The sequence below is a fragment of the Diachasma alloeum genome, unplaced genomic scaffold (genome assembly GCF_001412515.2).
Source record: "Diachasma alloeum isolate Michigan unplaced genomic scaffold, Dall2.0 Dall_scaffold_00347, whole genome shotgun sequence".
In the NCBI taxonomy this organism is placed as follows: domain Eukaryota; kingdom Metazoa; phylum Arthropoda; class Insecta; order Hymenoptera; family Braconidae; genus Diachasma; species Diachasma alloeum.
The window spans coordinates 161,571-176,384 of NW_021680486.1; the positions used below are offsets into that span (position 1 = coordinate 161,571).

At 40.5% G+C, this 14,814-nt stretch overlaps 1 protein-coding gene and 2 non-coding genes across 3 annotated transcripts; 1 reads left to right on the top strand and 2 right to left on the bottom strand.

The window, feature by feature from the left end:
* Positions 1-2,223: 2,223 nt before the first annotated feature.
* Trnat-ugu lies at positions 2,224-2,296 on the bottom strand. The gene has a single exon. It is a non-coding gene; the product is annotated as a tRNA-Thr (tRNA).
* A 79-nt stretch (positions 2,297-2,375) lies between these two features.
* Positions 2,376-2,448, bottom strand: Trnat-ugu. Its single transcript has one exon. It is a non-coding gene; the product is annotated as a tRNA-Thr (tRNA).
* Positions 2,449-12,222: 9,774 nt separating this feature from the next.
* On the top strand, positions 12,223-13,145 carry LOC107040844. Its single transcript, XM_015261111.1, has 2 exons — positions 12,223-12,377; positions 12,929-13,145. Exons 1-2 carry the CDS (start codon positions 12,223-12,225, stop codon positions 13,143-13,145), a joined length of 372 nt encoding a protein of 123 aa, XP_015116597.1.
* The last annotated feature ends 1,669 nt before the right edge of the window (positions 13,146-14,814 follow it).

The following is a 14,814-nucleotide window of genomic DNA, read 5'->3' on the forward strand; positions in this document are numbered from 1 at the left end:
ACAATGAAAAATATTTGAAAACTAAAATGATTATGTATCAGGATTGCCTGTATATTTGATGTTTTTTGGATTCCTATATGCATTTATTATGAGTGCTGGTCTTGTGGTAGCGGATAGAGGACACTCCACTGTATTGTGAAAATAAAATCCCTTGATAGCATAACATAACACAATACATTTAATGATAATTTTCCAATAATGTTCAACAAGGCACATTACCGAATCATCTCGGATATCAACAAAAAAAATAGATTCTAGATTATCATAATTAACAAAAACGGAAATAAATAGAAATTTCCCTCTTTTCCCTCCATACATGCACGAAATTTTTATGCAACTTTGAACTAAAAAAACAAATGTCATAAATGACTTAGAAACAAAATTGAATAATAACCAATATGTCAAAATACTTCGCTTCCTCTAAAAAATTCTATTGATTTCCTTTAAAACTCTACAAGAATTCTATGAGAATTTTCTTAAAATCCTATCGAAAAATTTCATTTTTTGCACCAATTCTGTTAAAAATTCTGTAATTTTTCTATGCATTTGTTAATAGATATTTGTTCATAGAGTAAAGCCGATGAAGGTCGATTTTTCTATATAACTTATTCTTTTGAAATTCATCTTATGCGAATTTTTGGGCATGAATTTTCCAAGTTTCATTTTGTGATTTTAATATGAGGAACAAATAAAATTTAAAAAATTTGAAAAAATTTTTATTGAATTTGATATGATTACATGGAAAAAATCATAATATTAAATTTAAAACATCTAAAATAAGAGGTCTTCATGCCTCATTTTTTCTAAAAGAATGAGTATTTAATAATCTGACAGAGTAATCGATTAATTTTCAGTTCTGATTACGAATTATTCAATCAAAGAAGTCTTGAGTTGAACTAACATGTAATCAAATATTCAAATAATTTTTGAGTCAGATTAACGCATAATTAATTAATTAAATAATTTCTCAGTCAGATGAACGCTTAATGAAATAATTAAATAATTTTTTAAATTGATTGATGATTGATAGAGTAATTCATCAATACAACTTGCGATTGATGAATTATTATGCAATCAGGCACATTTACGTTATGGTTATCGATTGATTGAATGTTCAAGAGTTTTGAGTCCTGATTGCCGATTTGTCTTGTAATAAAAAAATCAGTGGAGGGATTAATGGATTACAACTGTAACCATCAATCTGAGCTGTAATCATTACCAAAGTAATGATTAATGCCGATCCCTGCATAGGATGATTTCTATTTTGAATGAAAATGGCACTCTACATGGTGTTTGAGAATTGCTAGCATTCTGGGAATGCGTCGTCACTAATGGAGGAGATTACTGAATTACTGAATATTATGAATGTATCATTGTATATCGGTTATCGCTTGTTAAGATATAAAAAATGAAATGTGTGACACCAGAAGTGGGATGACCTAATATAATCAAGTGATAAATTCTCATTTTGAAATGCAGATAAACTATTGGTGGGATTTAACCCTTCAAATCTAGAACCCACTACAATTATAGGTACGCCTCACGCTGGATACAACACTTTTCTGGAACACTCATCAAGTCATCAAAGACACTACTGATTCACTTTTATCTGACAACAGTCCATTTAATGAAAACCTTTTCCGTTGTTCATGAGTTCGGAAAATAACTCAGAATGTGCTTGACCGTCTCCTCCTTTTTGATAGTAAATATTTACCAGCTATGGAATTCTTGTACTGAACATACTTCAGCATTTGCCGTCTGACAAATTCGACTGCATCTCATGTAATTCGTGAAGACAAATACGAGACTGAGATTAAGAACACATGAAGAAAGCTACCCTGATAATCTATCAGATGTGTGGCGGTTAGATGTATAGAAACACAATAATAACTCATGGTTGTGGAATATAAAGGCGTTGTATTTATCGCAGAGAGATGTGTTTACATCGATCGGACTGAATTCGACTGAACTGACTGACTGAGCTCTTCGTCAGGTAGCGTGCGAGTTTAAATACCTTCTGTTACGAAAGGTTCGAGAACCATCCCGAAATTCCGTGAGGGACACGGATTGGTTTTTATTTGTCCTGAACGCAAACATGTAGAATGTTTGAGACGCGCTAAATCCACACCGAAAATATTAATAGCAGAGATACTGCGTTCGCGCTATCCCGGATAAAAAAAAAATTCTAAGAGAATCAGAATTTAGAGAGAAAAAATTTCCGCTTCACCCAGCCGGGAATCGAACCCGGGTCTCCCAGATACACGCCGGGCACTCTTACCGACTAAGCTACCGGGAACCATAGAAATTAATTTAAATTAGTTTATTTAAATTAATTTGTTGNGAGAATTAGAATTTAGAGAGAAAAAATTTCCGCTTCACCCAGCCGGGAATCGAACCCGGGTCTCCCAGATACACGCCGGGCACTCTTACCGACTAAGCTACCGGGAACCATAGAAATTAATTTAAATTAGTTTATTTAAATTAATTTGTTGTGGCTCGCACCACAAGTACTCCCCTGCTGCGGAAAAGAAAACGAAAACAAATAACGCAAAACGAAACGAAAAGAAAATCAATAATACCGCTTGTCGCGAATAGCTGATGTAGTTTAGCGAAATCTGACGCGCTTTTGTATTGATGACGCAGATGAGCCAGCGTCGCAATATGATGGGCGATACGACGACGAACGTCAATATGTTCCAGGTTGAGGTGACTCAGGTGAAGGCGGTGCAGTGAGCGTCCCATTGCTGTCATCAGGGGCGTCATTGTTCTCATCATTACCGTCGTGCTCGTCATGTGAGAGCGAAAAAACGGGTTTGAGGCGGTCAATGGAAACCACGGTATTTTCGCCTCTGATCTGTACGATAAAAAGTTTCTCATGCCTCGCTATGACTCGGTGAGGTCCCTCGTATGGGGACGTGAAGGCGTGATGAGGCACGTCGCGGCGAACGAGGATATGCGAGCAATTCGCGAGCTCCTTGAAGACAAATATCTTCCTCTGGCCATGGTGGGCGACGGGTTTAGGAGCGAGGTCGGCAAAGTGATCCCTTACACGTTCTGCGATGTTGGCTGGCGGGAGCCCGCGTCGTGGTGAAGGAGCGAGAAAATCTCCCGGTAGTCGTATCGGCTCTCCGTAGATGACATCGGCAGGAGTCGCGCCGAAATCTTCTTTCCAGGTGGCGCGAATTCCGAGGAGCACGATGGGCCGCCTGTCCACCCACGAGTCGCTTTAGTGACAGCGGATTGCATCCTTCAGCTGACGGTGTAGACGTTCCACCATTTCATTCGACTGTGGATGGAGCATGGTGGTGTGAATGTATCTGCTGTCAAGGAGGCGAGCGAGAGCGTTAAACAGCCGACTCTCAAACTGCGTCACTTGGTCGGTCGTAATGCGGAGAGGTACCTCGTAGCAGCAGATCCACCCAGAGAAAAGCGTTTGGGCGACACTCTCGGCTTCAGTTTTCTCGTTGGGGAATGCCTCTGGAAATCGGGTGAAGCGGTCGATGATCGTCAGGCAGTTGCGATACCCTCTGGACGGGACGTATGGTCCGATGACGTCCACGTGGATATGCTCCAAGCGCCATGTACGTCCTAGAAAATCTTGAATAGGTGATGAAAGATGACGGGATACCTTATTACGTTGGCATGCTGGGCATGCGTGGGCCCGCAGTCGGCAGTCTCGGTTAATGCATGGCCGCACCTACCATTGCGTCACCAGCTTCGTTGACCCCCGTGCTCCAGGATGGCTGACGCTATGGAGAGCGTCGAAAATTCTCTTCCTCAGCGGTGCAGGAACCAAAGGGCGAATCAGATTGCCAGACACGTCACAGTAGATTGATGTGGCGCAATCTGGGATGTTAACAGGTCGAAGGGCGAGAGCATCATGTTATCTACCCTGGAGGCGTTGCTGGACCTCCTCATCGGCGGCTTGGGCAAGCTCATTCTTGGAGACTGCTGCGGAAATTTCCTCGATGCAAGAGAGAGAGAGCGTCGGCGACAACGTTGTCCTTGCCGGCCACGTGTTGGATGTCGGTCGAAAATTGGCCGGTGAAATCCAGGCGACGGAATTGCCATGGCGTCGCTCTGTCGGGGTCCTGGGCGAAGGCGTGAAGCAGCGGCTGATGATCGGTGAAGATCGTGACGTGCCTTGCCTCAAAATTATACCGGAACTTTCGCACGGCAGCGTAGATAGCATGAATCTCTCTGTCATAAGGGCAGAATTTCCTCAGCGCCGGTTGTAGTTTCTGGTTCAAGAAAGCTAGCGGTTCCCAGACAGCTCCGTACTCTCGTATTCACTCTCAAATAGCGTACTCGGAAGCGTCGGTGGAGATGGCCAACGGGTGTGTCGTGTTCGGATAGACCAGCAACGTTGATTTTGGCAACTCCTCTTTGCAGGCGGCGAAAGCGGCATCACCGTCCGGTGTTTAGGTAATGGAGTGAGAGCCTTTGACTGAAGAACTCTAAGTTTCTTTGTACAGAGGAGCCTGAAATTCAGCAGCATCCTTAAGGAACTTGCGATAAAAATTAATCATACCTAGAAACTCACGCAGTTTTCGGAAACTTTCGCAGTTTTCGTATCATTTTGTCGAACTCCGCCTTGGCGATTTTGAGTTTGTCGGAGGCGAGCCGTCGTGCCTTGCTGGATGCAGGAGGTCAAGATGTAGTGGCAATATGGTGCAGCCTCGTATGTTTGGCTGGCAGGCGGATTCCTTCAGGTTCCGTCAGGTTGGGAAACTGCGAGGAGGTCCGACCATGAAGAGTCGACAGGCGTAGCCTTGATTTCTGAAACAATACTCGATAGTGACACTTTACATGGGGTCATGTACGCGACTACGAAGCGCCATGTGAAGTCCCTTCTGAGGCGAAGGTTGAGCGATAGTGTTATACAGCCGTATGGGTTGATCGTCGATCGGTTTGCTGTCATAAGCATATAGTTGACTCTTGTCTTTACCCCAGGAGCGAGAGACTTCGGGAATGTGCAGAGATCAGCACCAATTTCCACGAGATATTGGATTTTGGTGGCGCGATCCGTTACGAAGAGGCGGTTTGATTTGAAAGAGATAACGTTAACCGCCTATAACGATCCATCGGGGAGTTTCCTTTTAGCGAGCAAGGCGGCTTGCAACGTTCAGCCCTGTCGCCGAATTTTTGATGATACCAGCACTTATTGTTGTCGGGTGTTGGCGAGGTTGCTCGAGAGCGGGAGCGATGTCGAGAGTGAGAGCGAGAGTGTGCGATGCTTTGCCCCTTCAGAGCAGATTCTAGTTCGCTGATCGAAGCGTCGAGGCAAGACGAGCGCGCCTTCGAGGGCGGAGGGCGATAGCTCCTGGACGTCATTCATATGCGCTGCCGACAATGTAATCTCGTGCAGTCTGTCGACAAACATTGCCAACCTGTCGAGGGCCATGTCGGCTTGCGATGCGAGAATGGACTGCATCATCATCGACAGTCGGCTGAGCCACTTGGTGCATGGAATGTTGTCAGGAACCGTATCGTCGAGCTCCTGAGTTGACGTAAGCACTGCGATGGCTTCCTGTCCTCCAATACCTCTCGGTCGAGAAGCTGCTGGAGTCACGCATCTCGGGAGAGCATGACGCGTTCGACGAGTGTCGCCTTGAGGCGTGTGTGGGGCGTCTCCGTGGGCACGTTTAGGAGTATGTCCTGCACATCAACAGCGGCCTTGGTGCCGAGATTTGACGAGGCGTAGTAATATCTCGTTATTTCGTCAGTAATTCCGACGCGGTGAAACTGACCTTCAAGCTGCGCGAACCACAAAGCTGGGCGTTCGGCATTGAAGGCGGGACATCCTACCGAAACGCGTTGGAGCGGTGCTCCACTATTAGACACGTTATCCGGCATAATAATGACACCGAATTAATGCTAAAAATCTCAAAAATGTTCAGTGTAGCACAACGTCCTTGGTTGCTCAGCAATGCACCGATATTCACAAAAACTCGAACGGAGCGTGTGAAGGACACGACACATGACCGAGTGCGATACACAAAACCAACTCACCAAGTGCACGACCGAAATGCACTCGAATTTCTCGGAATATTCGCGAGCGTTAACACGATATAATTAGTGGTGAAAATGCGAAAAACTATTCACTTGATCACGTCGGGGTCAACAGTTGTGGCGGTTAGGTGTTGGGACGTATTTGGCACCTCTGCGGATGGTAGAAAAATACGTATCCCTCGGCGACCAACGGCAAACAAAGAAACAAAATGTTGGGCGCTAGCACGTAAGTAGCTAATAGGGGGGGGGGGTTCTGGATATAAACTCTTGATTTTTGTCGATCTGCTCGAGTGAGGAGGAGGGGGGAGGGGATCACATGTGAGATTTTTCCTCCCGTAACTATTTTGACCCATATGACCTTTCTGACCCTTATTTTCAAAATCTGATTTTCAAATTTTATTTTTAAATTTTTTTTTACAATTTTCATATTTTTTCATTTTCAAAATCAAATTTATACTTGGATTTCAAAAACAATAAACTGGTAGTCCTGGTGCAAGCGATAGTGATTTACTTTTTTATTGATTCCCCGTTTTTATAAATATTGTGAATCAATAGGGAATCGAACCCGGATCAGTCATGTGTTGAGTAAGTATGCTAGTGCTTACACCAGGACTACCAGCTTAGTAGTTTCAGAAATATTTTCGTTTATATGTATTGATCTATTGGGGGAGTAAAAGTCATATCGGCTGTTGTGTCTATTGTTGATGATTATTTCCAAATATTCCTCAGTTTTTCAAGAAATGGTCACCTCTTCCGCAAATTTGTTTCCGTTACCATTTTTTTTGAGAACAGAATGATTGTTATTCTTTCTCAGAACGATTCATCCATTGACATGATGTGTACTGGGGGTGGAAGGTATAAGAGCGTGACTTCAAGTGGTTTGATCATCAGAACCAAAATGGATTTAACACCAGCAGAGAATTATTTGATGGAGGGTACCATTCCAACTGAGTTATACTGATATCATTGAGAAACATTTTGGCAATGATCCACCATGCTATGTCTTCGACTTCCTTTATGATATCTTCGATTTCGAGCATCGGATGGAAATCGTGAAAAAGAATCGAGAGGAAATGCAAAATACTTCTGGATTATCTTTACCTGCTCTCTTTGATCTCAAATCCAGCATCATTGAAAAATCTATCGAGACTATATTAACGAGACTGGAGAATGAATAGAGGAAAAAAGTGAACGAGGTTTCTTCTACCATCGAGAGGATGATGTTGGATGAAGAGGATGGTGAAAAGGCTTCGATTTTATCGATTCTCGGATATTTGTATGGAATGAAATTGACATTGAAATGGAAGTTTGAGAGTCTTAAGAATTATCAGTGTTGTAAAAAGCTTGCAGACAATATGCAATAAAAATTCTTTTTTATCATTCAAATGTATTCATTTATTTATTCATTAATCCCATAGAAAAAATACATGATTATTTTAGATATTTTTTAAAATCATTTCCTTCACTCCACCAATGAGAGGATGATATTCGATAATTCGATCATGCAAGATCCAGCAATAAGCTGCAGTAGTATTGGGGAATATCTGCGTCGATTCGAATTCAAGTCGAATATCCACAGGTCCAGTTTTCAGGAACTCGTTCTGCTTGGAGCAATCGATGACGATAAGCGGTGCTGTCTTCAAGAATGCATCCTTGTTCAGCAAGGGCTGAGGCTCCTTACCATAGTAAGAAGTCACAGTCGGTAATGTGAGAACAGTTTCAGTGTCTTGCACGAAATAGAATTTATTATGTCCCTCATCAATATTAGGGATTGAATTGTATGTTACGAATAACACAAGCCCTACACTGTAGGTTTTCAAAGGTGATAACTCAATCGGTGGAAAATAATATGCCTGCAGTACAGAAGATGTACCCGACAATGTTAACGTGAAAGAGTCACCCATGATGGTTAGCGTTGAGCTGATCTGCCACCGACGTGGATCGCTGCTTTTATGACAATTGATTAGAAAGGAATTTGAGACATAAATGTGCACAAATAATTGTATCATAGTCTTGATAATTTTTGTAATTGCATTTCACTATACTACCAGCACCGAGATAATTTACTAAATCTTGAGGTGGACGCAAGTTGCCAAAGCTATCGAAATAAATGAGATCTTTATTCCGCTTTTTATAAGCAACCCAATGGGTGCCAGGTCCCTCACTGTCATGAAGATCAACTACAGCGGATTCATGCTTTCAAGGACCATTATTCGGCATACCATTTCTCATATACACACCTCGAAAATGTGGAATTTTCATTGCTTTAGCAAATTTTAGTATGTCATTATCGGTGAGCGCTCGGTGTGGTAGTCTTACACGTTTTTTTAACTCAAATGAAGTCCCAAACCTTGCTTATAAGGCTTCAAATACAACCCTTCACCCGGAGCAACATCTTCCATATTCCGATTATGTCGTTTACTCTCCTCAAGGGCTTCCCTAGCAGCCTTAGCGTCATTGACAGCTTTTGCAATGCCCGCAGTACCACCTGCTAAAGACCCTGTAGCACTAAGTCTAGCGAAGAGAGGGATCAGAAAAGCGGGCAAAATTTCACCGGTTTTTGTTGAAACAGGTAGAAAGCGAGGCAAGGCTCGAATTTCCTTCCTTCCTCCAGCATTTTTCACAGCTTCACGTGCCCCCTTCAATGCTGTTTTCACAGCATTTACTCCTGGAAGCATCGAAGCTTTAGAAGCATCAATAATCTGACATAATGGGATATTCTTCTTCTTTTTTCGCTTGCTACCCTCTCCGATGTTTCCCTTCGGAACTCGGCCAGTCCATTTTTTCAGCTTATGTCCTTTCCCAGTTTTCTTTCTCCTCCTCGTATCAGTTTTCCTCTTCTTACGAACACCCATCCCGAATTTCTTTTTAGCCTTCATGGTGTTCGTCACTCCCCAAGCTACTGCCTTTTCAGCAAGACCGGCGTCCTTCGCCAACACGCGACTCCAAGCTCGTTGTTCTAAAATACTATCAGCGTTGTGTCTAGCAGGCAAGTTTTCTCTGTTCTGAGAATAGTNAATGAATAGAGGAAAAAAGTGAACGAGGTTTCTTCTACCATCGAGAGGATGATGTTGGATGAAGAGGATGGTGAAAAGGCTTCGATTTTATCGATTCTCGGATATTTGTATGGAATGAAATTGACATTGAAATGGAAGTTTGAGAGTCTTAAGAATTATCAGTGTTGTAAAAAGCTTGCAGACAATATGCAATAAAAATTCTTTTTTATCATTCAAATGTATTCATTTATTTATTCATTAATCCCATAGAAAAAATACATGATTATTTTAGATATTTTTTAAAATCATTTCCTTCACTCCACCAATGAGAGGATGATATTCGATAATTCGATCATGCAAGATCCNCGATCACCACGAGCCAATCGTTTAGCTAATTTGGTTCCTGGTCCACAGTAACTATAACCCGGCGCATGTAATTCCACAGGTAAGTTATTAATCACTTTATTCACAAAACCTTCACCGCTGCGCTCTCTTTTACGTTTGCACGTNTAATTCGATCATGCAAGATCCAGCAATAAGCTGCAGTAGTATTGGGGAATATCTGCGTCGATTCGAATTCAAGTCGAATATCCACAGGTCCAGTTTTCAGGAACTCGTTCTGCTTGGAGCAATCGATGACGATAAGCGGTGCTGTCTTCAAGAATGCATCCTTGTTCAGCAAGGGCTGAGGCTCCTTACCATAGTAAGAAGTCACAGTCGGTAATGTGAGNTGACTGGAACCATATAAATACAGCGTATTTATAGCTGATGCGGCAGTCGTGAAGATGAAGTTCAAGCGGCAAAATGTGAAACTCCCTGTTATCAATTTCGATCAAATTGTTCTACAAAAAAAGGGTGGGGGAATGAATCGACATGGTTCTCTTTTACCGAATTGCTTGCGTGCAGTGATTTGTGGACCTTCAAACTGTGGTAAAACAAATGTCTTGTTTGCACTAATCACTCATCCAAATGGATTGAANATAGAATTTATTATGTCCCTCATCAATATTAGGGATTGAATTGTATGTTACGAATAACACAAGCCCTACACTGTAGGTTTTCAAAGGTGATAACTCAATCGGTGGAAAATAATATGCCTGCAGTACAGAAGATGTACCCGACAATGTTAACGTGAAAGAGTCACCCATGATGGTTAGCGTTGAGCTGATCTGCCACCGACGTGGATCGCTGCTTTTATGACAATTGATTAGAAAGGAATTTGAGACATAAATGTGCACAAATAATTGTATCATAGTCTTGATAATTTTTGTAATTGCNCTTGAAGCAGTTGTTAGAATCTACAAAAGTTATTGAATATTTTCCATTCAGCGATCACGAGGAGGTGATCAAACCTGAAGATGCTCGCCTCAACTCCATCATAATCTTCGATGATGTTGCTTGTGAGAAACAAGACAATATGAGAGCATTTTTTTGTATGAGACGACATCAAAACGTAGACTGTTTCTATCTCTGTCAGACTTATGCTCGTATCTCGAAGCATTTAGTGCTGGATAATACGAATTTTCTCATACTTTTTCGTCAAGAGGGGATGAACTTGAAACATATTTATGATGAACAGGTGAATACTGATATGTCATATACACAATTCAACGATTTGTGCTCAACTTGTTGGAATTTGGGCAAGTATGGATTCATGGTAATTCATAATGATAGTGAATTAAATGATGGACGTTATCGAAGAGGTTTCGATTACTTTATTACCAAAATAAGCAATGATGTTCGAAATTGAAGACAGTGTTCAATTAAAGGTGCACCAATCAACATGCAACAGTGTTGGAAATAGAATCCAATGTTTTGCATCACATTGCTTTAGCAAGTGATGCAATCCGACGTAAACATACAATATTGAAATTAGGTCAAGATGCTGCAAAACGTACTGCAAACGAAGTATTTAAACCAATGATTACACAGCTTGAGAAATTAGTTGAAGCACAATCGAAAAAATCAGGACAAAAGAAAAGAAAATTGTCAAAACGAGGGATATCAATGGTTCTATGGATGGATGTTGGGGATAGTGATGAAGAGAATGATGCGTTCAAAACAGCAGACGAGGATCATAAACAAAAAATCTTCTCGAGTACTCCGCGGCATACAGAATCATCAGCATCAGAACCTTCAATGAGTCTGAATGATTTTTCATTACTCAAAAACCATTCTTCAAGACCGTTGGAGTCGATTGATGAATCATCGACTAAATACCTCAATATATCAAATGCAGAGAACCTGGCACAGTCATATCTCAATAGATTTGGAACAGCAAATGAGAAAGAATTGGACACTGAATTTGGCATTAAAAATTTGAAAGGAGGTTTGAAAATCGGAATTTCAATAGTTTCTTTCAAGGATGATGCAATGATTTTGCAAGATAAACAGTATAAATTAACACCTGGTCTGATGTCATTGATTTTCATGAAATCTCCAGAACCAGAGCATATCACTGAAATTGATAAAAAAGTTTATGTTAAAATTATTGAACGAACGAGTGATTATCGATCTCGCTATCAAGCTGACCAACCTATTAAGAAAAAAAAGAATAAAAAATTTACTAATATTATAGCACCGCTGCTTCAATCATCATCGATTTAAAAAACTGGTACAGCTCTGCTACCGCAATACATGATCGCTCCAAGGACTATCAACCAAAAAATGGATCATGTTTACTAGGATGATCCTAATGAATTAGTAGATAGACTTTGTTTACTCATGGCATCTGAGGCAGCTGGCAATACGAGTCAAACCAATAAAATTTTCTCCATCATCGAAAAGTTACGTGAGGCTGGAATTATATATTAGATGCTGTTCAAGAAAGATTTCATCAGTTCAATCATGAGCGTTGATGTGTTCGATCGACAGTGGGCTTACGGTCGTACTACTACCCCAGGGAGACGAGGTCCTCCAGGTGATGGATTCAAGAGCACACAGGATGGAAACTATGATATTGATAACAAAAAATTATGTAATTTAGCTGATGCAAAGGACCCCTTGGATGCTGTTTCAATGAAAATTCTGACAAGATATAGAACATTCTTGCAAAAAGAGATCATATCACTGAATCAACAGTTGGAGGATTCCCTTCAAGCTCTTCAATCTCAAGTATCTGAGATAATTTTTCAAGCAGAGACGAAGAAGCAGACCGAGAAAATAGCTGCATCAGATAATAATATTCAAGATCATTCCCTAAGCAGAGACAAAGATGAAATTAAAGAAGGCTGAAATAGTGGAGGAGCTTCATAAACCAGCTAGGAGGAATTACACTCGTCGTCATGATGATATTAGAGGTTTGAATAAAACCTGGCAAGTCGATCTAGTGGAGATGAGGGCTTATGCAAATGTCAATAAGGACTATAGGTACGTCCTTACGGTTATTAATATTTTCTCCAAGTATGCATGGGCCATCCCAACCAAAACTAAAAATGGAGTAAATGTGACAAGTGCTATGAATCTTATCTTGAAGGAGGGGTGTATTCCTAAAAAGTTACATGTAGATCAGGGAAAGGAGTTCTATAACAAGAATTTCCAAGCTCTGATGAAAGATGATGATATAAAAATGTACTCCAAATTCAGCAACCTTAAGGCTTCTATGAACGCTTCAATCGTACTCTAAAAAATAAAATGTGGAAACAGTTTTCTCTCAATGGAACGTATAAATGGATTGATACTACAGATGATTTTGTGAAATCCTATAATCATACAAAACACAGCACTATTAAAATGAAGCCGAAAGATGTAACCTTGAAGAATGAGAAGCAGCTGCTGCGAAGTATATATCGAAAACATTCAAGGAATATGATGAAAGGACTAACATTCATAGTAGGCAACAGAGTTCGTATCAGCAAATATAAAACAATCTTCGAGAAAGGATACACCCCCAACTAGACCCCTGAGATCTTCACCATCAGCAAAGTGCAACGAAGCAATCCTGTCACATACAAACTCATGGATGTTCAGAATCAACAAATCGAGAGTGGCTTCTACCAGGAAGAACTTCAAAAAGTCAAGTGTCCAGATGTTTACCTCGTAGAAAAAGTGTTGAAGACAAAAGGCAATAAGAAATATGTGAAATGGATGGGTTTTGATAACACTCATAACAGCTGGATAAATAATGGTGATTTGTAATTTCATATGAAATAAAGATTGAACAATAAAATTAGTTTTTTCAAAAATATGTTTTATTTATTCTCATAATATCCATATGGGAAAATATCTGTCGTATCAGGCAGAATAACTGTCTTATCATCCTCACAATTCAGAGCTAATTTTCTCTGCTTAACAGTGTAAACTTCATGTTTTTTACTGTGAATTAAATACTGAGATTTTACAACATTTCTGTTTGAAAAAAGACACTCTTTGTAATCATCAATTGTAATTGATCTTATCATTGATCCGTTCACCCTTTTAGCATTCTGTTTCTCCCCAGCATCACCCAACATCTTGAAAGTGTAAAGTTTTGCTCGCAAACCTACAAACTCAATCATAATTTTACCATTACACTCATCTTTCATGAGACCCAAAACTTTTTTATTCACTCTAGGCATTCCATATACATTGTCTTCTGGATAATCAGAAGTATCGAACTTGGCAATATCTTCCTTCATACATTCATAAATATTTGGCACAGTGAAGTGATACAACAGGCTATCAGTGTCTGTATACATCAATTTCGCACGCTCACCAAATACACGCTTCACATAATTGTAATGGGAATCGTAAATAAAATTTTTTGACAAATCCAAAATAGCAAAACCAATGAAGATTGGTTTATTGAACATAATCTTAGAGCGATTCAATTGAACAATAACCAAATCATACTCATCATCAAATATAAGACTGCTATGGAAGTTCGGGTGAGCGATGCGAACCTTTGCACCGCATCTCCCACACCATTCAGAGATCAGTTTCACATCTCGATGTTTTCTCACGTTCTCCGTCGTCTTTCCAAACGCTGCATTGTTCATGAGTTTGAAGAAATTTTTCTCAAACTCATTAGATGATTGTTTTCTCTTTTCTGTGTTAAGATCGATGTATGGATTCAACCAGGCTGCTTGGTTAAACTTCAAGAGGCGATGAATTGTGATTACTTTCCTACCCAAATTCAAACACTGTTGTAGATTTCGATAATGTATTACATAAGCTTTTTTCGAATGAAGTGTTGTTATCATCTTCGAACCCTTGCGACCTGGTGGTATAAAATGCTCAGGAGCCAGAGGAAGGTCTTTATGAAGATCATGTAGCTCGATAGGGTAGTCCAAATCCACTTCCAGGATGTATCCAACAGGAGAATCATCAGGAACACTCATTACATCGAAGCCCTCTGGATCAGCCTACTCAAATGATCCATAAGGTAAGTATTGACTCATCGCTGCACCATACAGATTATTAACGTCATAGTACATCAAGTAAGACTCATCTTGATGCTCTTCAAAATCATCCATGCAGCGATTGGTGGCTTTTGCATAACGATTAGTACACTGTGCAACACCACCTCGAATATTTTTTTAAATAAATAGCAGTTTTTCCGCATCAGTGAAAAGTTTATGTCAACACTAGTATGCTTCAACATGGCATCAAAAGCAAGTCCAGGTGCAGTGTAATAATGCAGGGGATCCAGTTTATAAACTGAAAAGCAACTCCTCCGGAAATTCTCGAAAATGTCTGCTAAGAGTAGCACGTCAGTCTTCGGATACAATTCAGAGTATTCCCCTAGAGTTGAGATATTAAATGTCTCCCAGACTAGACACGCATGTGCATAAACTTCCTCTGAAACTCCCTGCTTATTCAGTGTTGA